The sequence below is a fragment of the Oncorhynchus mykiss genome, chromosome 11 (assembly GCF_013265735.2).
Source record: "Oncorhynchus mykiss isolate Arlee chromosome 11, USDA_OmykA_1.1, whole genome shotgun sequence".
Lineage (NCBI taxonomy): Eukaryota > Metazoa > Chordata > Actinopteri > Salmoniformes > Salmonidae > Oncorhynchus > Oncorhynchus mykiss.
Window position 1 is genome coordinate 21,464,845 of NC_048575.1, and position 27,403 is coordinate 21,492,247.

The following is a 27,403-nucleotide window of genomic DNA, read 5'->3' on the forward strand; positions in this document are numbered from 1 at the left end:
CCAGAGTGTTCCAGAGTGTTCCAGAGTGTTCCAGAGTGTTCCAGAGTGCTCCAGAGTGTTCCAGAGTGTTCCAGAGTGCTCCAGAGTGTTCCAGAGTGCTCCAGAGTGTTCCAGAGTGTAACATAAAATTCCACCCCAGCAGCAGAAGGATTCTTTACCATGCAGAGTAGTAGTTCTTTTGTATGTTTCTACACTGAGTCTTTTGTCAGATGTGCAGCAGTAAGGTGGGGGTTGGTGAGTGTGTGTGTCTCAGTGGGGGCTGGTTGGTCATCCCTGTATTGATTACCAGCGGTGGAGGAGGAGTGGGTGGTTTCGCTGTCAGTCGAGGTCTGTCAGTCGATGTGTGTGGGACGTGAAAAGCTACTCTCCAGCTACCAGACACGCACACACCTGCACCTCCTCTTCTTCTCATTCCAAACTCAAGGATATAACCTATAGGATAGTGGTTCAAACTAGCATTTATTAGACATTTTGCTTGTGGTGGTTGAGCAGAGGCCATTTGGAAAACAGTGTGACTGTACTATATACCATGTGTGACTCCTGGAGCAAAATAACACATATTTTTGCATTTTGGAGCCTCATGATTAAGCATATTATAACATAATATATAAACCATTTTCACTGCTTACATATCTCAGTAAATAAGCTCTCGCATCATCTCTTTGTGAAGAACAAGCAACATTTATTAAATAAATCATGTTCAACTGTGGTATGTTGATTACAAGTTTAATAATCCAGAGAATTACTGTGTATTTGGAAGAAAACTTAAAAAACAAATGTTCCAGTCAAGAAGTCACTTCACGGTGTAATTTGTCAGAACATGCTTGCACAGTATCTACGAGTTCCAGGGGAGTTTTGAATTAAGTTCAGCAAAATTGTGTAAACGTAAAACAAATGATTTTTTAAACTCTTGTCGAACACGAAGAGCTGAGGTGTCAGCAACATATGTCTTACTGAATGCCTTTAGAAACCGTTACAAACCACTTTACAATGGTAAAAGCTCTCAACAGTGTTGAGAATTTGGCTTGGTGTTTCACAATTTCACCTTCCTCAAAATAGTTTCACAAGGTCCATGTCATCATTTGTAATCACTGATAGTTCCCTCATGTTCCGAACACTAAAGGAATATACACAAAAATATTTCCATGGCTTCCAGTAATAGAAAATACAACTCCTTGTCACGTTCTGACCTCTATTTCTGTTGTTTTGTATTTATTTAGTATGGTCAGGGCGTGAGTTGGGTGGGCAGTCTATGTTTGTTTTTCTATGTTTTGGGGCATTTCTATGTTTTCGGCCTAGTATGGTTCTCAATCAGAGGCAGGTGTCATTAGTTGTCTCTGATTGAGAATCATACTTAGGTAGCCTGGGTTTCACTGTGTGTTTGTGGGTGATTGTTCCTGTCACTGTGTTTGGTGTCACAGGATAGGACTGTTTTGCGTTTTCACATTTCTTGTTTTTGTTAGTTTGTTCATGTGGAGTGATTTATTAAAACATGAATAACCACCACGCTGCGCTTTGGTCCGCTTCTCTTCCTCCTACAGACGAACGCCCTTACAGAATCACCCACCGCAACAGGACCAAGCGGCGTGGTAACGGGCAACAGCGGCACAAGGAGGAATGGACTTGGGATGATGTGTTGGACGGCAAGGGTTGCTACACATGGGAGGAGATCCTGGCGGGAAAGGATCGCCTTCCATGGGAACAGGTGGAGGCAGCGAGGAGAGCAGAGGCAGCCGGAGAGAGGAGCCGGCGATATGAGGGAACACGGTTGGCAAGGAAGCCCGGGAGTCAGCCCCAAAAATTTCTTGGGGGGGGGCTAACAGGGAGTATGGCTACGCCAGGTAGGAGACCTGAGCCAACTTCCTGTGGTTACCGGGGGGCTAGAGAGACCGGGCAGGCACCGTGTTATGCTGTGGAGCGCACGGTGTCCCCAGTGCGGGTGCACAGCCCGGTGCGGTACATTCCAGCTCCGCGTATCGGCCGGGCTAGAGTGGGCATCGAGCCAAGTGCCATGAAGCCGGCTCTACGCATCTGGTCTCCAGTGCGTCTCCTTGGGCCGGCTTACATGGCACCAGCCTTGCGCACGGTGTCCCCGGTTCGCCTGCATAGCCCAGTGCGGGCTATTCCACCTCGCCGCACTGGCAGGGCGACCGGGACCATTCAACCGGGTAAGGTTGGGCAGGCTCGGTGCTCAAGAGCTCCAGTGCGCCTGCACGGCCCGGTCTATCCGTCACCACCTCCACGCACCAGCCCTCCGGTGGCAGCTCCCCGTACCAGGCTGTCTCTCCGGCCCATCCTTGCAGGGGCTCTCTCCTCTCCAGCGCTGCCGGAGTCTCCCGCCTCTCCGGCGCTACCAGAGCCTTCCTCCCCTCCAGCGCTGCCGGAGTCTCCCGCCTGTTCGGCGCTACGAGAGCTACTCAGTCCGGCGCTTCCAGAGCCTTCCTCCTCTCCAGCGCCGCCAGTGCCGCTCGTCAGCCCAGCGCCGCCAACGCCGCCCGTCTGCCCAGCGCCGCCAGTGCCGCCCGTCTGTCCAGTGCCGCCCGTCTGTCCAGTGCCGCCCGTCTGTCCAGCGCCGCCCGTCTGCCCAGCGCCGCCAGCGCCGCCCGTCTGCCCAGCGCCGCCAGCGCCGCCCGTCTGCCCAGCGCCGCCAGTGCCGCCCGTCTGCCCAGCGCCGCCAGTGCCGCCCGTCTGCCCAGCGCCGCCAGTGCCGCCCGTCTGCCCAGCGCCGCCAGTGCCGCCCGTCTGCCCAGCGCCGCCAGTGCCGCCCGTCTGCCCAGCGCCGCCAGTGCCGCCCGTCTGCCCAGCGCCGCCAGTGCCGCCCGTCTGCCCAGCGCCGCCAGTGCCGCCCGTCTGCCAGGGGCCGCCAGTGCCGCCCGTCTGCCAGGGGCCGCCAGTGCCGCCCGTCTGCCAGGGGCCGCCAGTGCCGCCCGTCAGCCAGGGGCCGCCAGTGCCGCCCGTCAGCCAGGGGCCGCCAGTGCCGCCCGTCAGCCAGGGGCCGCCAGTGCCGCCCGTCAGCCAGGGGCCGCCAGTGCCGCCAGTCAGCCAGGGGCCGCCAGTCAGCCCAGCGCCAGCGCCGCCAGTCAACCAGGGGTCGCCAGTGCCGCCAGTCAGCCAGGGGCCGCCAGTGCCGCCAGTCAGCCAGGGGCCGCCAGTGCCGCCAGTCAGCCAGGGGCCGCCAGTAAGCCAGGGGCCGCCAGTGCCGCCAGTAAGCCAGGGGCCGCCAGTGCCGCCAGTCAGCCAGGGGCCGCCAGTAAGCCAGGGGCCGCCAGTGCCGTCAGTCAGCCAGGGGCCGCCCGAGCAGCTGCCCCTCTGTCCCGAGCAGCTGTCCCTCTGTCCCGAGCAGCTGTCCCTCTGTCCCGAGCAGCTGTCCCTCTGTCCCGAGCAGCTGCCGCCCCTCTGTCCCGAGCAGCTGCCGCCCCTCTGTCCCGAGCAGCTGCCGCCCCTCTGTCCCGAGCTGCTATCGCCCCTCTGTCCCGAGCTGCTACTGCCCCTCTGTCCCGAGCAGCTGCTTCACCTCTGTCCCGAGCTGCCCCTCTGTCCCGAGCAGCCCCTCTGTCCAGTGGGGTCATTGAGAGGGGTGGCCATGGTGAGTAAGCCAGGGAGGCGGACAATAAGGCGGACTAAGACAATGGTGAAGTGGGGTCCGCGTCCCGCGCCAGAGCCGCCACCGCGGACAGACGCCCACCCAGACCCTCCCCTATAGGTCAAGGTTTTGCGGCCGGAGTCCGCACCTTTGGGGGGGGGGTACTGTCACGTTCTGACCTCTATTTCTGTTGTTTTGTATTTATTTAGTATGGTCAGGGCGTGAGTTGGGTGGGCAGTCTGTTTGTTTTTCTATGTTTTGGGGCATTTCTATGTTTTCGGCCTAGTATGGTTCTCAATCAGAGGCAGGTGTCATTAGTTGTCTCTGATTGAGAATCATACTTAGGTAGCCTGGGTTTCACTGTGTGTTTGTGGGTGATTGTTCCTGTCACTGTGTTTGGTGTCACAGGATAGGACTGTTTTGCGTTTTCACATTTCTTGTTTTTGTTAGTTTGTTCATGTGGAGTGATTTATTAAAACATGAATAACCACCACGCTGCGCTTTGGTCCGCTTCTCTTCCTCCTACAGACGAACGCCCTTACACTCCTGGAGTGTTTTCTTTTGTGTGTTTACACAATGAGGAAACATGGCTAGGCTGTGATAGCAGCTGGATCTGTTCTAACCAAGGTTACTTGTTCCCATTCAGTGGTACCCAATCATGACCAATAGGATCTTCAGTACTTGTGTATACAGTTTGTGTGTCCACACTGTTTCTTCCCAGTGTTTCATTGTGGGTGTCAGAATTGTGATGATTTCGATCTCATAAACAGTAGGAATATCATAACCGTGGTGTTGACATGACAGACCAAACATGGAGAAGACTCGGTTCTAACTGTTTGTCATGGAAGAGGAAGGGTCGAATCCTCTTTTTTTTCTTACAAGTAATTCTTCGAATGAAAAAGAAACAATGGTGTGATCTTGACTAGTTTCTTCTCACAGAGCGTTGTGGAGTTCCCTGAGCCTGGCGAGAGACACTAAAACATAACTCTCTTATTCAACTCTCATCCAAAGAGGGAGATGTTTGGTCTGCTAATGTTCCTACTACGTCATTGGAAGAGTTAGAGTAGATTTTTTTGAATGTTATTTATTTAACTAGGCAAGTCAGTTAAGAACACATTCTTATTTAAAATGACGGCCTACCTCGGCCAAACCCTAGTCCTAGACGCTGGGCCATTTGTGTGCCGCCCTATGAGACTCCCACTCACGGCCTGTTGTGATACAGCCTGGAATTGAACCATGGTCTGTAGTGACACCTCTAGCACTGAGATGCAGTGCCTTAGACCGCTGCGCCACTCGGGAGACCCAGATACTGGTACCAAGGGAAAAACCATCGACTCAGAAAGATACAGAAACAGATACATACAGAGACGTGTTTCGTGAATCTGTGTAATGAGTATGGAGTAGTGTTGCCATGGTAGAACAGGGTTTAATGGGCTCCCCTAAGGCTATGCTAATAGATGCTAACCCACATAGAGCAAAGACTTGAGATGGTTATTCGTGGCTAACCCATTGTCAAGTGAGTGTGTGCAGGGAGTGCACCGGTGTTATACCATCCACAGTACAATGGGATAGTTGATAGTTGATTGTTTACCTGAATGATTAGTCCTAAAACAGTTAAGGGCTTTTGTAGTCAATGAGCAAACCTCTGAAGTTTTTAATGTAACACTTTTCCTTTTAAGTTTACTCTTTAGTTGTGGTAAAAGGAAACGGTTTATAACTCAGGCAGTTCTCCATCTCTGACTTCCCTGTTCGTTTATTTGACTCTATGATGTCACCTTGTAGTGCTCTGCAGTCCATCCATTGGACACATTGGGAGCCACTTAGCCACTTAGCCATCATCTCTTTCAGACACAAGGGCCTCTGGGCTCTACTGAGAGAAACTCAGGCTAAAATTAAAGTCTGATCCATAGTCAACCGTACAGGATCAAAGACTCCTTAAGGAGGGGAAGCTTTCGGGAATGTACATAAAGATTTCTACTTCACTGCTCCTTAAGGACATTATATACTGTATATATACATATATATATATATATATCATGTGGCCACAATGCTTACTCTCCCTTGTTCAGTTACGATGTCAGTATTTTAGGTCTACAAATGACTCTACAAGAAGCTGAATTATTGCTGCTTGGAAACATAAGTACGGCAATGTGCATTAGTGGCTGCCGGGGGATGTGGGGCTAAAGTCTTAGTCCATATTTTCACCCAAAAGGCCCCTCTGAGAAGCCAGTGATTCAGTTTGTTTTATGTCCTCCTGCAAAGTGTAACACATGGCTAGTCTTTCAATCATGAGTTTCAAAGGGGATTTAGTCAATGGATTGGAGATTCTCCAAGACTATGTGTTGGATATGGTGGATACCTGTATGGTGGGTGGACACAGTAGTATTTTGCATGATCACAGTATAATACACACTTGTATATGTGTGAAATAGGACAAATATAAGCACCCACCTCATTATTTGCATTATCATTATGATTTAGTACAATCCTCAATGAAAAAGACAGGGGCTTTTTTAGATACATGCTTGATACATACACTACAATAGGGAACAGTGCTTTAATGCCTAGTGACAGCTCCAAGCAACAACCTCAGAGCAATGAGCCAATCACCAGGCTGGATTTCAGCAGCGTATCTTCTCCATAGAGATCCTATTAAATTACATTCTAATTCCTAATACTATGATCTTCTTACTGGTCACGGGTGCCAGTCATGTCAAGAATAATAACAGTAGATTGTCACGGTTACATGGATTATGTGGCCGTTATGCAGATGAGGTGTGAGATTTGAATGAGATGAAAGGGAGGTGATTCCAGGGCTCCTCATGCAAACAAATATCATATGACGCTCCATTACAACAAAAAGAGTATGAGTATGTACACCAGGTTATGTAGGCCTACAGTCAGGCCCATCAACACACCCGTTTGGAATTGAACCCACAAAACATGTCATTGATTACTTATAATATATTATTATTTTCCTCGCCAAATTGTATGTGACCAAAATCTGACCTAAAGTATTGGGAAATGCACACTGCTGGAAGATCATACATACATAGGCCTGAAGTTACTTTTACTGTAGTTTTGTAAAGAATACCTAAGTACACAGCCAATCTGTCAACAGGGCAGTAAGTTGTCACTTTACACAATGCACATAGTTGCACTGTGGCACAGCTCTCCTAGTAGCTAGACAAATCTCAGTAGACCCTCAGTGCCTTCCACGATGCATAATGCAGGTTTTCCTGCCTCAGTAATAGCAAATCAGGGACACACCATTGTCCTTCTGAGAGCATTAGGTCATGGAATAATGGAGAAAGGAAACTGTCACAGTGCTGCCTGGAGAAAAGGAGCTCAACTCATTAGACAATGGCTGTGTCTGAAATTGCACCCTTTTCCTTATCCCCTATTCCCTATCCCCTATGTGGGCCCAAATCAAATTTAGTGCACTTAATAGGGAATAGGGTGCCATTTGGGACACACATATAGTGGGAGGTGAAGTGTGGAGTGTTCTCATTGAAGCTGACAGTACAGTACAAACAGCTCGACTGTGATAACGTTTATACATCGAGATGCGGGTCTTGTCTCTCTTTACTCGAATGTTACGTAGCCCATGGCGGCGCTACATTGCATTGAAGTGTTGGTGGATTTTATGAACAGGTGAAAATATCTGCTGTGTTCACTCAGGGACAGCATCTGGACAAGAACACAACAACATTAATGCAGACACATTGAACATACGGGGGAGCATACAGTTATAGACGGGGCAATCAACAAAGGAAAGGAGTCCAGGTGAGTCCAGAGAGCGCTGCTGCACGTAATCAGTGACAGGAGTGCATAATGAAGGGCAGCCTGGGCTAGATAGGGAGAGCAGGAGCGGGCGTGGCAGTAAAATAAAATCGATGACCTACGAGCAAGATTAAACTACCAACAGGACATTGTCACCCATCTGGACAAGAGGAATACCTATATAAGAATGCTGTTCATCGACTACAGCTCAGCATTTAACACCATAGTAGCCTCCAAACTCATCATTAAGCTCGAGACCCTGAAGAGCAGAATCAACAACCTCTGCATAATCAATACAGTTGCTTTGTGAGAAGGTGTTGAAGTACACAGTTAGCCATTGCTATTTAAATACCAGCTGAAAAGTACCAGTGGCCTGGCTTTGGCCCCAAGTGAGAGCAGGTCCAGCGGAGCCATGGCCCAGTGAGACACGGGTGCCGACCCGTGTAGATGGAAAGAGAAAAGTCTGAGCCTTTTGGGTAAAACACTGGGGTAAACCCTGTATGGAAATGCACCATAAGGCCTTGGCAGTGGCACCAATGCGAGTGGAGTGTAGTGTAGGTGCCTGTGGCTATGAATAGACGTGTGTGTTGTTGGTGTGTATGTGTGTGTGTGTGTCAATGTGTGTTTGGAAATGTGTGAGTGTGTATGTACAGTTGAAGTCGGAAGTTTACATACACTTAGGTTGGCGTCATTAAAACTCGTTTTTCAACCACTCCACAAATGTCTTGTTAATAAACTATAGTTTTGGCAAGTCGGTTAGGACATCTACTTTGTGCAACACACAAGTAATTTTCCCAACAATTGTTTACAGACAGATTATTTCACTGTATCACAATTCCAGTGAGTCAGAAGTGTACATACCCTAAGTTTACTGTGCTTTTAAAAAGCTCGGAAAATTCCAGAAAATTATGTCATGGCTTTAGAAGCTCATGATAGGCTAATTTACATAATTTGAGTCAATTAGTGGTGTACCTGTGGATGTATTTCAAGGCCTACCTTCAAACTCAGTGCCTCCTTGCTTGACATAATGGGAAAATCAAAAGAAATCAGCCAAGACCTCAGAAAAACAATTGTAGACCTCCACGAGTCTGGTTCATCCTTGGGAGAAATTTCCAAATGCCTGAAGGTACCACGTTCATCTGTACAAACAATAGTACGCACGTATAAACACCATGAGACCACACAGCCATCAAACTGCTCAGGAAGGAGACGGGTTCTGTCTCCTAGAGATGAACATACTTTGGTGCGAAAAGAGAAAATCAATCCCAGAAGAACAGCAAAGGACCTTGTGAAGATACTGGAGGAAATAGGTACAGAAGTATCTATATCCACAGTGAAACGAGTCCTATATCGACATAACCTGAATGGCCGCTCAGCAAGGAAAATGCCACTACTCCAAAACCGCCATAAAAATGGCAGACTACGGTTTGCAACTGCACATGGGGACAAAAATCATACTTTTTGGAGAAATGTCCTCTGGTCTGATGAAACAAAAATATAACTATTTGGCCGTAATGACCATCGTTATGTTTGGAGGGAAAAGGGGAAGGCTTGCAAGCCGAAGAACACCATCCCAACCATGAAGCATGGGGGTGGCAACATCATGTTGTGGGGGTGCTTTGCTGCAGGAGGGACTGGTGCACTTCCCAAAAAGATGGCATCATGAGGTAGGAAAAATATGTGGATATATTGAAGCAACATCTCAAGACATTAATCAGGAAGTTTAAGCTTGGTCGGAAATGGGTCTTCCAAATGGACAACGACCCCAAGCGTACTTCCAAAGTTTGGGAAGGATATCCAAAATGTTTGACCCAAGTTAAACAATTTAAAGGCAATGCTACCAAATACTAATTGAGTGTATGTAAACTTCTGACCCACTGGGAATGTGATGAAAGAAATAAAAGCTGAAATAAATAATTCTCTCTACTATTATTCTGACATTTCACATTCTTAAAATAAAGTGGTGATCATAAGTGACCTAAAACAGGGAATTTTTATAAGGATTAAATGTCAGGAATTGTGAAAACTGAGTTTAAATGTATTTGGCTAAGGTGTATGTAAACTTCCGACTACAACTGTATGTGTGAGTATGGTGCTGTGAATGCATGCTGTATGTGAGAAAGGGCTCCTTGTGAGTGTGTCTCTCTGTATGAATGTGATTGGGTATATGTTGTGTGTATGTGTATGTGTGTGAGTGAGTGTGTGGTGACCAGCTCCTAGCCTTCCTCCAGGGTAGTAGTAGACAGTGGGGGTTGTTGTGATATACCTTGGCAGGGCGCCCTTGTCTTTGACCTTTCGAGGGCAGACAGGATAGAGTTATTAGCTTATCACATCCCAGTACTGCAGAAAGAGGGAAAGAGAGAAAGAGAGAGAGAGAGAGAGAGAGAGAGGGAGGGGGAGAATGGGGGTGAGAGAGAGAGGGAGGGGGGAGGGGGGATAGAGAGAGAGAGGGGGGATAGAGAGAGGAAGGGGGAGAGAGGGAGGTAGGGGGAGTGAGAGATGGAGAGAGTGTGAGAAGGAGGTGGAGAGAGAGGGAGCGGGGAGAGAGAGAGAATGGCTGCCGTAGGCAGACCTGGCTCTCAAGAGAAGACAGGCTATGTGCACACTGCACACACAATGAGGTGGAAACTGAGCCGGACTTTCTAACCTCCTGACAAATGTATGACCATATTAGAGTCACATATTTCCCTCAGATTACAGAGATACACAAAGAATTATTTAACAAACCCTATTTTGATTAACTCCCATATCTATTGGGTGAAATACCACAGTGCGCCATCACAGCAGCAAGATTTGTGACCTGTTGCCACAAGAAAAGGGCAACCAGTGAAAAGCAAACACCATCGTAAATACAACTCAAATGTATGTTTATTTAATTTCCGTTCTGTAGTTTAACTATTTGGACGTAATATGACATTTATAATGTCTTTATTCTTTTGTAACTTTTGTGAGTATAATGTTTACTTTTAATTTAGTTTATTCCACTTTTGTTTATTACCTAGTTCACTTGCTTTGGCAATGTTAACATATGTTTCCCATGCCAATAAAACCCTTGCAATTAATTGAATTGAGAGAGAGAGAGAGAGAGAGAGAGAGAGAGAGAGAGAGAGAGAGGGAGAGAGAATATTGACATAATATGACATTTGAAATGTCTTTTTTTTTTGAACTTTTGTGAGTGTAATGTTTACTGTTCATTTGTATTGTTTATTTTTTTACTTTTGTTTATTATCTATTTCACTTGCTTTGGCAATGGCGGGAGAGAGATGGCGGGAGAGGGAGAGAATGAGGGGGAGAGAGTGTGTGGAGAGGGTCAGACAGAGAGGGGGAGAGGGTCAGACAGAGAGAGGGTGGAGAGGGTCAGATAGAGAGAGGGTGGAGAGGGTCAGAGTGAGAGAGGGGGGAAAGGGTCAGCCAGAGAGTGGGGGGAGAGGGTCAGATAGAGAGAGGGGGAGAGGGTCAGATAGAGAGAGGGTGGAGAGGGTCAGAGTGAGAGAGGGTGGAGAGAATCAGACAGAGAGAGGGGGAGAGGGTCAGACAGAGATGGGGGAGAGGGTCAGGCAGAGAGTGGGGGGAGAGGGTCAGATAGAGAGAGGGGGGAAAATGTCAGACAGAGAGGGGGGGCAGGGTCAGATAGAGAGAGGGTGGAGAGGGTCAGAGTGAGAGAGGGGGGAAAGGGTCAGCCAGAGAGTGGGGGGAGAGGGTCAGATAGAGGGTGGAGAGGGTCAGACAGAGAGTGGGGGGAGAGGGTCAGATAGAGAGAGGGGGAAAGGGTCAGACAGAGAGGGGGGGGGGGTCAGATAGAGAGAGGGGGAGAGGGTGGAGAGGGTCAGATAGAGAGAGGGTGGAGAGGGTCAGACAGAGAGGGGGGAAAGGGTCAGATAGAGAGAGGGGGGAAAGGGTCAGACAGAGAGGGGGGGGTCAGATAGAGAGAGGGGGAGAGGGTCAGATAGAGAGAGGGTGGAGAGGGTCAGAGTGAGAGAGGGTGGAGAGAATCAGACAGAGAGAGGGGGGAAAGGGTCAGATAGAGAGAGGGGGAGAGGGTCAGATAGAGAGAGGGTGGAGAGGGTCAGACAGAGAGAGGGGGGAGAGGGTCAGACAGAGATGGGGGAGAGGGTCAGATAGAGAGAGGGGGGAAAATGTCAGACAGAGAGGGGGGGAGGGTCAGATAGAGAGAGGGTGGAGAGGGTCAGAGTGAGAGAGGGGGGAAAGGGTCAGCCAGAGAGTGGGGGGAGAGGGTCAGATAGAGGGTGGAGAGGGTCAGACAGAGAGTGGGGGGAGAGGGTCAGATAGAGAGAGGGGGAGAGGGTGGAGAGGGTCAGATAGAGAGAGGGTGGAGAGGGTCAGACAGAGAGGGGAGAAAGGGTCAGATAGAGAGAGGGGGAGAGGGTCAGATAGAGAGAGGGTGGAGAGGGTCAGATAGAGAGAGGGGGGAAAGGGTCAGACAGAGAGAGGGGGGGGTCAGATAGAGAGAGGGGGAGAGGGTCAGATAGAGAGAGGGTGGAGAGGGTCAGAGTGAGAGAGGGTGGAGAGAATCAGACAGAGAGAGGGGGGAAAGGGTCAGATAGAGAGAGGGGGGAAAAGGTCAGACGGAGAGGGGGGGGGAGTCAGATAGAGAGAGGGGGAGAGGGTCAGATAGAGAGAGGGTGGAGAGGGTCAGAGGGAGAGAGGGTAGAGAGAATCAGACAGAGAGAGGGGGGAAAGGGTCAGATAGAGAGAGGGTGGAGAGGGTCAGAGTGAGAGAGGGTGGAGAGAATCAGACAGAGAGGGGGAAATAAAGAAACATAGAGAGAGAGGGGTGATGGGAAGAGAGAGGGGTAAATGAGTGACAAAATGATAGATAGAGAGAAATAGGCAATAAATGAATGAGGGAGAGAGAAAACGTGTGTGGCGTTCCAAGCGCTCTACATGAGTGATCTGTGTGATCTGAACATTTATCCAAACAACCCTATTGGATAATGAGATATTATGGACATTAATAAGCTGTGAACTGACTGGCAAATATTTATTCAGTTCTTAGCCAATCATGTTTTCATTGGGCAGTTTATTGGGATGGACTGTGTTATCAACAGCGTTATATACAAGGAACTAGTATACAGTTTTGTTACATTATGTTTTGGTCATCCATCGTATCCGATGATGACTTCCACTTCTGAGTTAACGGTGAATTCCTTGGTGACTATAGAGTCCAAACCCGAGATCCACAACCATTATTGCAGGCGGGGCATGTGTTGTCTGTGTTGCCGTTTCTTTGTGCACTGGCAGAGCTGGCACCAGGTGGACCGGTCGGCAGCAGCGCCCTCCAGGTCTGTGGGTTTGATGTTGCACTTCTTCAGCCATGTTTTCAGCTGGTTCTTGTAGCCCTTCATCTGCCCCCCTGCAGACCACGACCAAGGTGTATCTGGCCGCACAGGATCTTCCGCGGCAAGCACTCCTGAAACATTCTAATGACATGCCCAAGCCAGCGCAGTTGGTGTTGGGACACCATGGGCTCTATGCTCTTGCAATTGGTCTCAGCAAGTATTTCTGTAAGGGGCACACGGTCACACCAAGGGATTCCCAAGAAGTGCCGTGAACAACATCAGGACTTTTCATGGCCTTTGTCGACCTCTCCAAGGCCTTCAACACTGTAAGCAGGGAATTACTATGGGGCATTATACTCAAATGTGGCTGTCCAGACACATTTCTCAACATCCTTTGCCAGTTCCATGATGGGGTGATGGCTCATGTGGACCGTACTCCTGTTCTTTCTGAAGCCGCATTGTGACTCTGGCAGCAGTTCCTCTGTGATGTTGTTCACCAGCCTGTGTGGCATCACCTTGGCCAGGACCTTGCCGTTAACAGTCAGAAGGGATATCCCCTGGCTGTTGCCGCAGATGGAAGTGTCATCCTTGTTCTTATAGATGGTGACAATGTTTGCATCCCGCCACTGTTGAGGGACGATCTCCCGGTCCCAAACCTCAGTGATCTACTGGTGAAGAGTTCTGGTGCAGAAGTAACCTCCCTTCTTATGTAGCTTTGCTGGGATGCTGTCAGCGCCAGGAGTCTTGTTGTTCTTGAGGGAACGGATAGCTGATAACACCTCCTGGAAGGTTGGTCGAAGGGTTGAGGTCTTGAATGAGTGGACGGACAGGCAGTTCTTCCAGGATGGAGTGGTCTGTAGGAGAGCGCTGATTGAGTAGTGCTTCAAAGTGGTCAGCCCACCTCATCAGGATCTGGTTTTGGTCCTTCAAGAGAGTCAGACCGTCAGCTGTTTTCAGGGGGGTGATGGTGTGACTTCTAGGGCCATATATAGCTTTAGTTGATTTGCAGAAATTGTGCATGTCTTTTTTGTCGGCGTCAATTTGGATTTCCTGTGCCTTATTCGTGCACCATTCGTTCTGCAGAGCACGCAAGGTTGTGTGTATACACACACACACACACACACACACACACACACACACACACACACACACACACACACACACAGCTGGGGTTTTAGCGGATTTATTGCTAAAAGCTGAAGCAGAGCAACACCAGATGTCTTGGGTTCACTGAAGTGCCCCTTTTCTGAGTAACACCTTCTCTAGAACTGCTTTGTAAGACCAGTTCTATTTTCCCTAGCACTGAGTGCATTTGTGAAATTGCTAACTGTTGAATAGACCTCTTGTGGTCTTCCCCACTCCAGAAAAAGAAACGTAAATTATTTGTCACTAAGGGCAGTTACACAATTAAGTGCAAAAAGGCATTCTAAAACTTTCATGGGGTCTGTTTTCATGGGTCTGTTTTCATGGGTCTGTTTTCATGGGGTCTGTTTTCATGGGTCTGTTTTCATGGGTCTGTTTTCCCTACTGCAGATAAAAGTACTGTAACAACCCTTTCAACAATAGTTGAGGGACATAGTTTCCCCTTTGAAATACAAATGTGTGTGTCATGTTTAAGTGACACACACATGTGCATGTACACACACATGCGCGCACACACACACAAACACACACACACACACATTTAACCCACATGTTTAAGTGAAACACACACACACACCTGCTGTGGCTAAATACGCTATTATCTCTTAGTCACACAATAAACTTACTGGAAATGTTTTTAATTCCAAGATAGCTAAACCTTTGTCTTAAACTCAGGGCAGTGAGAGAAAAAGCCCATGAAAGCAATTTAACATATTTAATTCACTCACAAACTTCGTCTAAAAGTTTCAGTATTGATTATTTTAAACCCAAGAACATGTTTTAGAACAGTAATCTCAGTAAGAAATATGCTAACATGATTGCAGTTGCTAGCTAGAAAGCTAGCTAAAACGGTTGCCTAGCAACAAACATCTTCAGGAGATATTTGAGAAGTTTGTAAGAAAATCATTACTTTAATATATTGTTGAGGAAGTGCACTTACGAACTATGTTATGAACTTCTTATTTTTTTTCTTAAGAAGTGTTTTGTGAATCTGGGCCCTGGTCTTCTTATGATGCCGTGAGCTGTCTGCTCTCTATTGCACACTCCATAATCATAACTTGAAACTCTGTGGTTGGTACGGAGTAATATGCTGACCTGGTTTTTAATGTCAGTGTTCAAAATGAGTTCATTTATAGTCAACAACTTACCATATGATCGGGTTTGAACTTCTTTTGTCAAACATTGCAAAGCTTTGTAATGATGTGTTTTCTGGTTTGTGGTTTAGATAAAGTGGGTTGAAAGTGAGCAGTATTTTAAAGTCTGTATAAAAGTGGTGTTTTGTTAGAATGTGCTTGGTGTTTATGATTCATGAAGCCAAGCTATTACAGAGCACTCGCCCTAAACTGGCCCCAGAACATTCTGGAGACCTTCCCAAACACACAGCTCAGAAAGCATTAACAGCCTGTCTCAGGAGAGGCGTTCATTCAAACCTGCCACGCAATCACACCACGCCCGCCTGCACGCACAGACTTACGCACACACGCACACACACACCACCAACCACGCCAACAACCCCAGCTGGTCCCAGAAAGCCTCACTAACCATCAATCACTCGGAGCTATTACATCATTTCCTGTTGGTCAGCCAGTCAGCCTGTCAGCCAGTCAGCTGGTCAGTCAGCCACCTAGTCAGCCATTCACCCAGCCAGTCAGTCAGTTAGCCACCTAGTCAGCTTTCCACCCAGCCAGTCAATCAGCCACCTAGTCAACCAGTCAGTCAATCAGCCACCAAGCCAGCCACCCAGCCAGTGGGCCAGCTAGTCAGCCATCTAGTCAGCCAGCCAGTCAGTCAGCCACCTAGCCAGCCAGCCACCCACCCAGCCAGTCAGCCACTTAGTCAGCCAGCCACCAAGCCAGTCAGCCAGTTATCCAGTCAGCTAGTCAGCCAGGCAGCCAGCGACCCAGCCAGTCAGCCAGTCAGTCAGCCAGTCAGTCAGCCAGTCTTCCAGCCAGCCAGTAGGCTTCCCAATGGGACCAACAGGCAGAAGATGACCTTATAATCAGATCTACAATCAGTTGACTCTCCTGCAATCCTATCCTTCAAAAACCAAGAGGAGAGAAACAGAACTAACCCTCAGAATTCAGCCTAGTGCTCCAGGGTGACTCACAGTACAGGTTCATGCTCTAGTGAGATTTTAGATGGAGTATTCTAGACAGAACATGGGTTCATAGAAAGGTGATGCAACAGAGAAGACAGCCATAGAGAGATCAGGGTTTAGGGAGAATAGGGGGAGAGTGAGAGGGGGGAGTCCCTGTGGAGACTGTCTCACAGGCTGCATACGCTGCATGACTATGTCTAGAGCCAAACACTCCAACATCTCAGTGTGGGCCTAGCGTGAGTCTACTGGTACTGAAAAGTCTTTCCTTTTTCATGCCAGGTTCAAAAGATAACAGCCTCTGCTTTCAAAGGAACACAAAGGACACATAAGCACACACACATTAGTGTAGAGTGTCTATGACCCTAATATGATGTACTATCTGACTCCATTATTATCTGAAGGCTATAGGCCCATAAATGTATCCAATGGTAGCAAAGGTTGCGAGCCTTGCATCACCACTCAAAATACTATAAGATGCATGTGTATAGGTTTACCGTTATTCAGTTATTAAGAGGCTAAGGAACAAAGAGCTAAAATCTTGCAATCGATGTCCTAGCAATAAATGATTGAGTTAACCTTAGCTCAGAGATGCACAGTTACATGCTGACCACACTGCTCGCGTTACACAATAAATGTAGTCAGTTGTAGTAATGCTGTTAAGTTGGTGGCCAACCGCCATATAAAGACCAAAGAAGAAAAAGAAGCCTGAAGGAAGGAGGAGAGATGACGAGAAACAAATTCGGTTTGCCGTTTTATCTGTGGATTAATTGTCAGAGTAGAGTACCTTGTGCATTTCAGGTAAAATAACCACCCAAGGTTTATATCCCAGGAAAAATTTGCTAGCAACAGGAAGCTAGCTAGCTAAATTGCCATAAATGTTTGTTTGTCCTTGTCTGGTGTGGGTGAACAAAATCAACTTGCGCGCGATAGCGCATGCGGACGCACATGTGCGGTTTGGTCAGCATGTTAGAGACTGAGCATATATGCTATGTATATTGGGAATAACATTTACCATTAGACATTTCACCAAATAATAATTCAAAGGAATATTACTCAGATTGTGAGGACTACGGTTCGAATCTATTTAAATGTAATCAGATGTTTTACAGTTATGCAATACGAATACAATTAACAAATGGTACATCCTTTGTCTTAACAGCATGGAACATTCACCACTATGACATACACACGTACTGTACCAGTCAAAAGTTTGGACACACCTACTCATTCAAGGGTTTTTCATTATTTAAAAAAAGTTATATATGCTAGAATAATAGTGAAGACATTAAAACTATGAAATAACACATATGGAATCATGTAGTAACCAAAAAAGTGGTAAACAAATCAAAATATATTTGAGATTTGAGATTCTTCAATGTAGGCACCCTGTGCCTTGATGACAACTTTGCACACTGTTGGCATTCTCTCAACCAGCTTCACCTGGAATGCTTTTCCAACATATGCTGAGTTCCCACATATGCTGAGCACTTGTTGGCTGCTTCTCCTTCATTCTGCGGTCCAACTTATCCCAAACCATCTCAATTGTGTTGAGGTCGGGTGATTGTGGATACCAGGTCATCTGATGCAGCACTCCATCACTCTCCTTCTTGGTCAAATAGCCCATACACAGCCTGGAGGTGTGTTGGGTCATGGTCCTGTTGAAAAACAAATGATACTCCCACTAAGCGCAAACCAGATGGGATGGCGTATAGCTGCAGAATGCTGTGGTAGCCATGCTGGTTAAGTGTGCCTTGAATTCAAAATAAATCATAGACAGTGTCACCATCAAAGCACCCCCACATCATCACACCTCCTCCTCCATGATTCACTGTGGAAACCACACATGCAGAGATCATCCGTTCACCTACACTGCGTCTCACAAAGACACGGAGGTTGGAACCAAAAATCTCAAATTTGACTCATCAGACCAAAGGACAGATTTCCAACCAGTCTAATGTCCATTGCTTGTGTTTCTTGGCCCAAGCAAATCTCTTCTTCTTATTGGTGTCCTTTAGTAGTTGTTTCTTTTCAGCAATTCGACCATGAAGGCCTGATTCACACAATCTCCTCTGAACAGTTGATGTGGAGATGTGTCTGTTACTTGAACTCTGTGAGGCATTTATTTGGGCTGCAATTTCTGAGGCTGGTACCGCTAATGAACTTATCCTCTGCAGCAGAGGTAACTCTGGGTCGTCCTTTCCTGTGGCGGTCCTGTGGCGGTCCTCATGAGTGCCGGTTTCGTCATAGCGCTTGCTGGTTTTTGCCACTGCACTTGAAGAAACTTTCAAAGTTCTTGAAATTGTCCGGATTGACTGAACTTCACGTGTTAAAGTCACGATGGACTGTAATTTCTCTTTGCTTATTTGAACTTTTTTTGCCATAATATGTACTTGGTATTTTACCAAATATGCCACCCCCTGTATGCCACCCCTACCTTGTCAAAACACAACTGATTGTCTCAAACGCAGTAAGAAGGAAAGAAATACCACAAATTAACTTTTAACATGGCACATTACTTGAAATGCATTCCAGGCATTCCAGGTGACTACCTCATGAAGCTGGTTGAGAGAATGCCAAGAGATCAACGTTTAAACCCAGCTTTTATTCTTCCAAGAGCGCCAAATCCCAGTATCTTCCATCATATAATTAACCTCACTTTGCATGGCTCAAAACATTAAAACAGAAGGCATACAACTACACATGCATTCTCTAATCTAATCATCACACCTCAACACTGTATGATAAGAGCACACCCCTGTGTCGCTCCTCTGGAACTGTCCGCCGTCCGACAAACAGAATAACACAGGGTCTCTGTAACAATAAATCCATAGCACTTACAGTACAATAAAACATATCAAAATACATAGCTCTTTAAGAACTCTTGAAACAATCAAAACACTTCCTTCACACAGTAACATTCATTTAGTCATTTCAAGTTTCATCAGTCATCACACCTCTCCTGGTGTCAGTCACCCCAGGACCTCCGTGAGAACGCCTCTACCTGATAATTGCCACGGCGAAAGTGTGACTATCCTGTGAGATGCAAATATACAGCCATCCATCCAGATAATGTCAAATTGAATCAACACGCCTTTGTCAGAAAGTCACTACACGCATCTTCATCTCTGTCCTTCATCATCATTCACATTTGTTCACTCTTTCTATTTTTCCACTACATACACACATTTTTACATATGCACTTCTGTGCTCCTCTTCTGTCTGTGATGATAAATAGTGTTTCCCCACAACAGTGACCCCATGGTATGCTGGTCACATACACAGTGTCACAGGGGTTTCAGTAGATAGTGTCTGAGGTGATGCTAACAATGGAAACACGTGTGATTCCTTGTCTTTCTCTCTCTACCCCTTTCTCTTCCATCTCTCTCTCTTTCCTTATCTTTATCTCCCTCTCTCACCATCTCCTAATTTCTCTCTCCTTTCGATCTCTCTCTCTCTCTCTCTCTCTCTCTCTCTCTCTCAATTCAATTCAATTCAATAGATTTATTGGCATGGCGAACATGTTAACATTGCCAAAGCAAGTGAAATAGATAATAAACAAAAGTGAAATAAACAATAAACATTAACAGTAAACATTACGCTCACAGAAGTTCCAAAAGAATAAAGACATTTCAAATGTCATATTATGTCAATATACAGTGTTGTAACGATGTCCAAATAGTTAAATTACAAAAGGGAAAATAAATAAACATAAATAAGGGTTTATTTACAATGATGTTTATCCTCATTGGTTGCTCTTTTCTTGAGGCAACAGGTCACAAATCTGCAGTGATGGCACACCGTGGTATTTGACCCAGTAGATATGGGAGTTAATCAAAATTGGGTTTGTTTTCAAATTATTTGTGGATCTGTGTATTCTGAGGGAAATATGTGTCTCTAGGTTAGGAAGTGCAGCTCAGTTTCCACCTCATATTGTGGGCAGTGTGCACATAGCCTGTCTTCTCTTGAGAGCCAGGTCTGCCTACGCCGGCCTTTCTCAATAGCAAGGTTATGCTGACTGAGTCTGTACATAGTCAAATCTTTCTTTAAGATTGCGTCAGTCACAGTGGTCAGGTTTTCTGCCACTGTGTACTCTCTGTTTAGGGCCAAATAGCAATCTAGTTTGCTCTGTTTTTCTCTCTCTCTTTTCCCCTCTCTGTCCTTCTTGCACTCCATCCCACTCCATCTCCCTGTCTGTCTGGGCCCCACAGGGCCTGCAGTCATGTTGGGGAAATACTACACCCTTATCTGACACATTGGGGCGGCAGGTAGCCTAGTGGTTAGAGTGTTGGACTAGTAACCGAAAGGTTGCAAGATCCCTGAGCTGACGAGGTAAAAATCTGTCGTTCTACCCCTGAGCAAGGCAGTTAACCCACTGTTCCTAGGCCGTCATTGGAAATAAGAACTTGTTCTTAACTGACTAGCCTACTTAAATAAAGGTAAAAAATAAAATAAAATAAAAAGATAAAACATTCAATAACACTAACACGTTACTGTGACCTCTAGTTGGGGTCAACAGCAGAATGGACCACAACCTTCATAATGCACTTCACCTAACCCAGTCCAGTGGACAGCAATAGTAGTATCATCAATCTGCTTTGAGTCACAGGCCAATTAAAAACTATAGATCTCTTGGCCAATATCCTGTGTGTGGTTGTGTGTGTCTATTAGTAGCGTGGCTGGGTGAGGGAACATCTAGATGAGCTAGTGTGATCAGTATTGATCAGTGAGAGCTGAGGGCTAGTGATGAAGTGTGTGTGAGTCTGCGTTTACAGGCCAATAGATCGTCTACAGAGAAAAAGGAAGAAATTACACCAATGAATCAACAGGAGATTAATATAGGTTACGCAATATGAAGCCACTATAAGAACATGTTTGTTGAAAGTTGTCTTTTTGATCACCCAGCATACAATGCTCTTATTGTACTGTATCAGGTCAAGGGCATTGTCATTACGGACCAATTCAGCGTGAAATTACATGTCATGTGTCATACATGTCAATCACATGTTAATTGACTCACAGAGCCAAACTCTACTAATTAATTTAAAGATACAATCGTTGATTTTATTCTTCAACCACGTTTTACACTATTGTATCGCCATATTGGTCTATTTGTGATTTATTAACAGGAATTTCTATAGGGATTATAATGGGGAAATATAAGATCACTAAGGTTCACATTCAGTTTAGAGTGATTATCACATTATTTTGCATATTTATATATTTCCCCTTTCTGTAATACATATGATTTCATGTTCTGTTTTTGACACTCAAGGTCTGGGTTGATGGTCACTAGACTTGATACTGAATGTTATGGATTATTCTCATATCTGTTGATAGTGATTGATGCCAGACTGAAGGTACAAGGACCTAAGACACACTGATTATTCCATGTTGTGCTGTATTGATGACATTCTTTAGCAGCTGATAAAGTCATAGCCTTTTATTTGGGTTTCCTACAAGCCTCTCAGGTTAGTGTTTAAAGAACATTTGGTGATGTCGGAAACAAGAAACAAAAATATGTTAATTAACTTTGCAATTAAACACCATGTTTTTAACTTTATGGATTATGTTGGAATGTCATGTAATCACTCACTATTTTTTTATTTTTTTATACTCACTATTTACTACTCTTCCACAGGTCTCTTAGGTAATGCTCTACTATTGGATGACACTGCCCTCTACTGACTTAAACGCAGAAGTACAACATTAATATGATCATTACAATAACCAAGTCTGTAACGTTTCCATTCATTTTCATTGCAGGTTATGGACACATTGTCCAAACTGTCCCACACCACGATTTCAGAACAAACCGGAATAAAGTAAGTTCTGACCAAGTGTTTATTCCAATTAAAAAATCTAATTGGGTTTTGTATTAGTTCATGTTTGGTGGCATGACATCGCTTTTCTTTCCAAAAGGGCTTTTCCTTCAGAGGAGAGTCTAGAAGAAGATGAGGACATCTATAACCACCTAGAAGACTTGATTGAGTAAGTCCACCTCTTGGCCTGTCTTACGGTCTCTTACTGGTCTACTCACAACTGTTTGTCCCTGGCTTCTTCTGGGATAACACAGCTGCTAAGCTAATTGGCTTAGTTGATGTAGGCTGTCAGAGACGGCCAGTGGCTCTACTCACACTTACACTGTCCCAGGCTTCTGGACAAACCCACACAGAAACACAAAGAGTCCCAAACCCACACAGACAGACGCACAAAAAGTCACAACCCACACAGACACACAAAGAGTCCCAAACCCACACAGACACACAAAGAGTCCCAAACCCATACAGACACACAAAGAGTCACAAACCCACACAGACACACAAAGAGTCCCAAACCCCCACAGACAGACACACAAAAGGTCACAATCCACACAGACACACAAAGAGTCCCAAACCCACACAGACACACAAAGAGTCACAAACCCATACAGACACACAAAGAGTCCCAAACCCACACAGACACACAAAGAGTCACAAACCCACACAGACACACAAAGAGTCACAATCACATGTGTATGACTGCGCGTAGGCTGATGATAACAACAGCAGTATAAATGTTACATTATTATAATGGTAACCCGTTTGTGTGTGTGACAGTGAGAAAGGTGTGGAGGACGAGGAGGATCTTTATGACTGTGTCTATGATGATGAAGATGGAGGAGAGATCTATGAAGATCTGATGAAGGCTGAAGCCGTTCGTCCTCCTCTGGTTAGTTCAAATCAAGTCAAATTGTTTTTGCCACATGCTTTGTAAACAACAGGTGTGGACTAACAGTGAGATGCTTACTTAAGGGTCTTTTTCCAACAATGCAGAGTAAATATAAAAATAGTGACACAAGGAATAAATACACAGTGAATAACGAATAACAATCATGAGTAAAAATAACATGGCTATACAGGGAGTTCCAGTACTGAGTCAATGTGTATGGAGTTCTCTCTCTCTCTCTCTCTCTCTACTTCTCACTGCTTCTCTCCCTAATAATACTCAATGAGTAATATCAATTAACATGAGAACACAGTAAGAAATGAATGAGGCCAATAATGAAGTAGTGAGAATATTACTCTCGTTTTACAACCAAATAGCATTGAAGTTGACTTTTAGATTTTCTGTGTGGTCTTTCTGTGATATATTTTTATTTTTGCTTAGTGATACTTTAGTTGGGCCAGATTTTCTGGGTGTTGTCCTGGGGCTTTGTTGGTTTGGTAGCTGGCTGAGGGGACTCTTGGGGGTCACTTGTTTTTAAATGACTCTAACATTTGGTGGCTCTTTTTTGGATATTAATCAGAAGAGGGAATTGGCCTAATTCTGCTCTGCAGGTGTTGTTTGGAGTTGTCCTCTATACTCCGAGACTCTTACAGAACTCCACATGCAGAGTTTCAATTGGGTGTTTGTCTCATTTGTCAAATTCTTGCTTGGTAAGCGGACTCCACACTTCACTGCCATAAAGTGCAATTGGTTCTATTATTGATTCGAATATTTTGAGCCAGATCCAAATTGGTGTGTCTAATTTAATATATATTTGAATGGCATAGAAAGCCCTCCTTGATTTGACTTTCAGTTCATCCACGGCCAGCTTGAAGTCCCCTGTGGAGCTATTTCTTTGTCCCAAGTTTGTGTAGGTGTGTGTTCTATATGAATCGAGCCCAGTAGAAAAGCTTCCCTGACATCTAGACCTTTTCTGCCGTAACATAATGTGTGTCTTTGCCCAAGTCTGACAGAACTGTTGCAGATGATCTAGTTGTTGCTGTAGCTCCTATTTTGTCGGTGACAGCAGTACCAGATCATTTGCGTACAGGAGGCATTTTATTCCTGTGTCTTTGAGACTGAGACCGGGGGCAGTTGATTGCTCAAGCTTTTTGTCCAATTCATTTATATAGATCTTAAATTGACTTGAGCTCAAGTTGTTTCCCTATTTAACTCCGCGTCCTTGGGAAAATACATCTGTATGTTGACTGTACGGCTGTTGAAGGAGGAGGACCAAGGTGCAGCGTGGTGAGCTTACATATTCTTTATTTAAATGACGCAGACAAAAACAATACGACACCAAACCGTGCCGCTATAGTGCCCTAAACAAAGTCAACTTCCCACAAAGACAGGTGGAAAAAGGGCTTCCTAAGTATTGTTCTCAAACAGAGACAACGATAGACAGCTGCCTCTGATTGAGAATCACACCCGGCCAAACACAAAGAAATAGAAAACATAGGGATAAAGAAACTAGAATGCCCACCCTAGTCACACCCTGGCCTAACCAAAATAGAGAATAAAAGCCTCTCTATGGTCATGGCGTGACAGACTGCACACTTGTTATTTGGGTACATAGATTTGTTGACATGTGTTTTTCCACCCACACCACTTTCAATGAATAACTCAACTCAAGTAAACCAAGCTTATATTTTGGGTTCTGATGCGGTACGACAGTTAAACTAAGCTCATGAGGCATTTATAAGTTATATTGTTCAAGAAGCAATAGGTATATATCATACTTATCATCATATCATAAGTCAAAAAAATGGATGTAGCAGGTATGGATTCTAGCTTTAAGGCTCTGCTTTGACAGCTGTGTGTGTGTGTGTGTGTGTGTGTGTGTGTGTGTGTGTGTGTGTGTGTGTGTGTGTGTGTGTGTGTGTGTGTGTGTGTGTGTGTGTGCATGCGTGCGTGCGTGCTCGTTACAGAAGCAGGTAGAGACAGACATCAGGAGCTGCTGTCTGACAGAGATCAAGCAGACTGAGGAGAAGTACACAGAGACTCTGGACTCCATAGAGAAGGTAAGGTGCTACCAAATACCCCCCCCCCCCCCCCCTTCATACTGTATTCTCACAATCCTCTTCGTTCACTAACCATTGCGTTCATGACCTTATGAAAACCGTCCCTTATGTAGGCAGACACTATTTAAGATTAAGATTGTTCTGATAAATCACTTGTGTAGTGCAACAAGTCATTATTTGGCTGACCCAAATAGTTCCCGTAAACAGGCAGCAACTGCTTACCTACCTCTCCTGTTTAAGTGGAACCAACTCTTTTTCTTACGCTCTGTTTTTCACATCCAGTATTTTATGGCACCTCTTACGACATTCCTGTCCTCAGAGGAGATGAAGAAAGTGTTTGTCAACATTCCGGTAAGTTACAGGACAGAAACCCCAACCATCCACATGTAAATGGTACAGATAGAGATTGCAGTGACATTTTAGTCATTTAGCAGATGCTCTTATTCCAGATTGACTTACAGTCGGTGGATTTAACTTGCTATGTTGAGTAGTAAAAAAGACAACACATATCACAGTTACCCTTCTCCAAAATATCAGCTAATACCTGTTGTCCCAAGCCCTATGGGTCTTCAGTGTTTGTTTGTCATGGACTGTTGTTGTGTTTCAGGACCTGGTTAAGGTTCACAAGAGTCTCATGGTGGAGATCCAAGACTCTGTCCGCCATAAAAGTGCTCAGAACATCTACCAGATCTTCATCCACTACAAAGAGAGGTACAATGCCACAGAACCATCCCACTGGGCACAGACGTCAGTTCATCGTCTATTTCTGATTTACATTTGGTTGTAAAATCATGAATTCAACGTGAAATCAACAACAACAAAAAAATCACATTGAATTTGTGTAAAAGTTACATGAAAAAAAATACGAAATTCCCAGTTTTCCGTGTTGAAAGAAACAGCGTTGATTGAACCAGCCTGGGTTTTCTGTCTCGTTCTCTCAATCTCTTGTTCTTTCGATCTTTCGATCTCTTGTTCTTCGTTCCTGGTTCTCTCTCTCTCTCTTTCGCTCTCTTTATTGGCATGGGAAACATATGTTTACAAATGAAATACACAATAACCAAAAATGAAATACACAAGGGAACATTAGTAAACAATAGACCCACAAAAGTTTCAAAGACATAGACATTTAAAATGTTATATTATTGGCTGTGTACAGTGTTGTAACAATGTGCAAGTAGTTGAAGTATGAAAGGGGAAATACATAAACAGATAAATATAGGCTGTTGGTGCTCCACTGGTTGCCCTTTTCTCATGGCAACGGGCCACACATCTTGCTGCTGTGATTGCACACTGAGTTATTTCGCCTAACAGATATGGGAGTTTATCAATGTTTGAGTTGTTTTCAAATTCTTTGTGGGTCTGTGTGACCTGTGGGAAATATGTGTCTCTAATGTGGTCATACATTTGGCAGGAGGTTAGGAAGTATTGCTCAGTTTCCACCTCATCAGTGAGCACCTAGCCGGTCTGCCTATGCCGGCCTCTCTCTGTATATAGTCAATGATTTTCTTAATTGAGGGTCAGTCACAGTGGTCAGGTATTCTGCTACCGTGTACTCTCTGTTTAGGGCCAGATAGCTTTCCAGTTTGCTCTGTTTTTTGGTTGATTCTTTCCAGTGTATAGTTGGGTTGGGTCTAAATGTGTTTCTGTTCCGGGGATCTGTGGGGTCTGTTCGTGTTTGTGAACAGAGCCTCAGAACCAGCTGGCTGAGGGGACTTCTCTCTGTAGGTGATGGCTTTGTGGTGGAATGTGTGGGCATCGCTTCCTTTTAGGTGGTTGTAGAATTTAACAGCTCTTTTCTGGATTTTGATAACTAGTAGGTATAGTTGTAATTCTCCTCTGCATGCATTGTTTGGGGTTTTGCATTATACACAAAGTATATTTTTGCAGAATTCTGCAAGCAGAGTCTCAATTGACTGTTTGAATTCTTGGTTGGTGAGTGGACCCCAGACCCCACAACCATAGAGGGCAATGGGTTCGATAGTTTATTAAAGTTTTATCCTAATGACTTTTATGTTCCTTTTGATGGCATAGAATAACCCTTCTTGCCTTGTCTCTTAGATCATTCACAGCCTTGTGGAAGTTACCTGTGGCGCTGATGTTTAGGCCGAGGTAGGGTTAGGGTTAGGGACCATTATTTTAGTCTTACTGAGATTCACTGTCAGGGCCCAAGTCATGGCCCAAGCCCAAGTCTCTCTCTCTCTCAATTTATTTCACCTCAACAATACTGACTTTAATATACTGATATCTTTTCCAGATTGCTAATATATGGGAAATACTGTAGCCATGTAGAAACAGCCATCGTTGCTTTGGATGACATTTGCAAACACAGAGAGGACATCCGAATGAAGCTGGAGGTAAAGTCTGCATCAGTCTAAATCAGTGGTCAGATACAGCCATCTAGTGTTTACTATAGGTATTACAGGCCATGGCACACCAACTGCAATTATTATTATTTTTCTTTCAATTAATAAGTACTATATTTTTTTTCTCTAAATTAATATGTTTTGTGTTATATTGCAGTGACAGTTCAAATACCATGCGGTATGATTTATTTAATGTGTTTGCCAGGAATGTGCAAAGAGAGCCAACTATGGAAAGTTTACACTGAGGGATCTGCTAGTGGTCCCTATGCAGCGGGTACTCAAGTATCATCTTCTTCTACAGGTAAGATATATATCTTATCTTCAGAGAGCTGAGAATGACTTACATTCAACTGTTACCTCAGTACCAG

The 27,403-nt window shown here is 45.2% G+C and overlaps 1 protein-coding gene across 2 annotated transcripts in view; it reads left to right on the top strand.

Annotated features, from left to right (window-relative positions):
• The window catches only part of LOC110536585 (guanine nucleotide exchange factor VAV3), a 127,449-nt gene that overhangs the window by 41,421 nt on the left and 58,625 nt on the right, over positions 1-27,403 (top strand). For both annotated transcript variants that reach the window (XM_036935164.1, XM_036935166.1), the window contains exons 3-10: positions 21,671-21,729; positions 21,827-21,895; positions 22,504-22,615; positions 24,580-24,672; positions 24,955-25,023; positions 25,280-25,383; positions 26,927-27,026; positions 27,241-27,336. In XM_036935164.1, the coding sequence (XP_036791059.1) occupies positions 21,671-21,729; positions 21,827-21,895; positions 22,504-22,615; positions 24,580-24,672; positions 24,955-25,023; positions 25,280-25,383; positions 26,927-27,026; positions 27,241-27,336 (702 nt within the window). The remainder of the gene's footprint in view (positions 1-21,670; positions 21,730-21,826; positions 21,896-22,503; positions 22,616-24,579; positions 24,673-24,954; positions 25,024-25,279; positions 25,384-26,926; positions 27,027-27,240; positions 27,337-27,403) is intronic.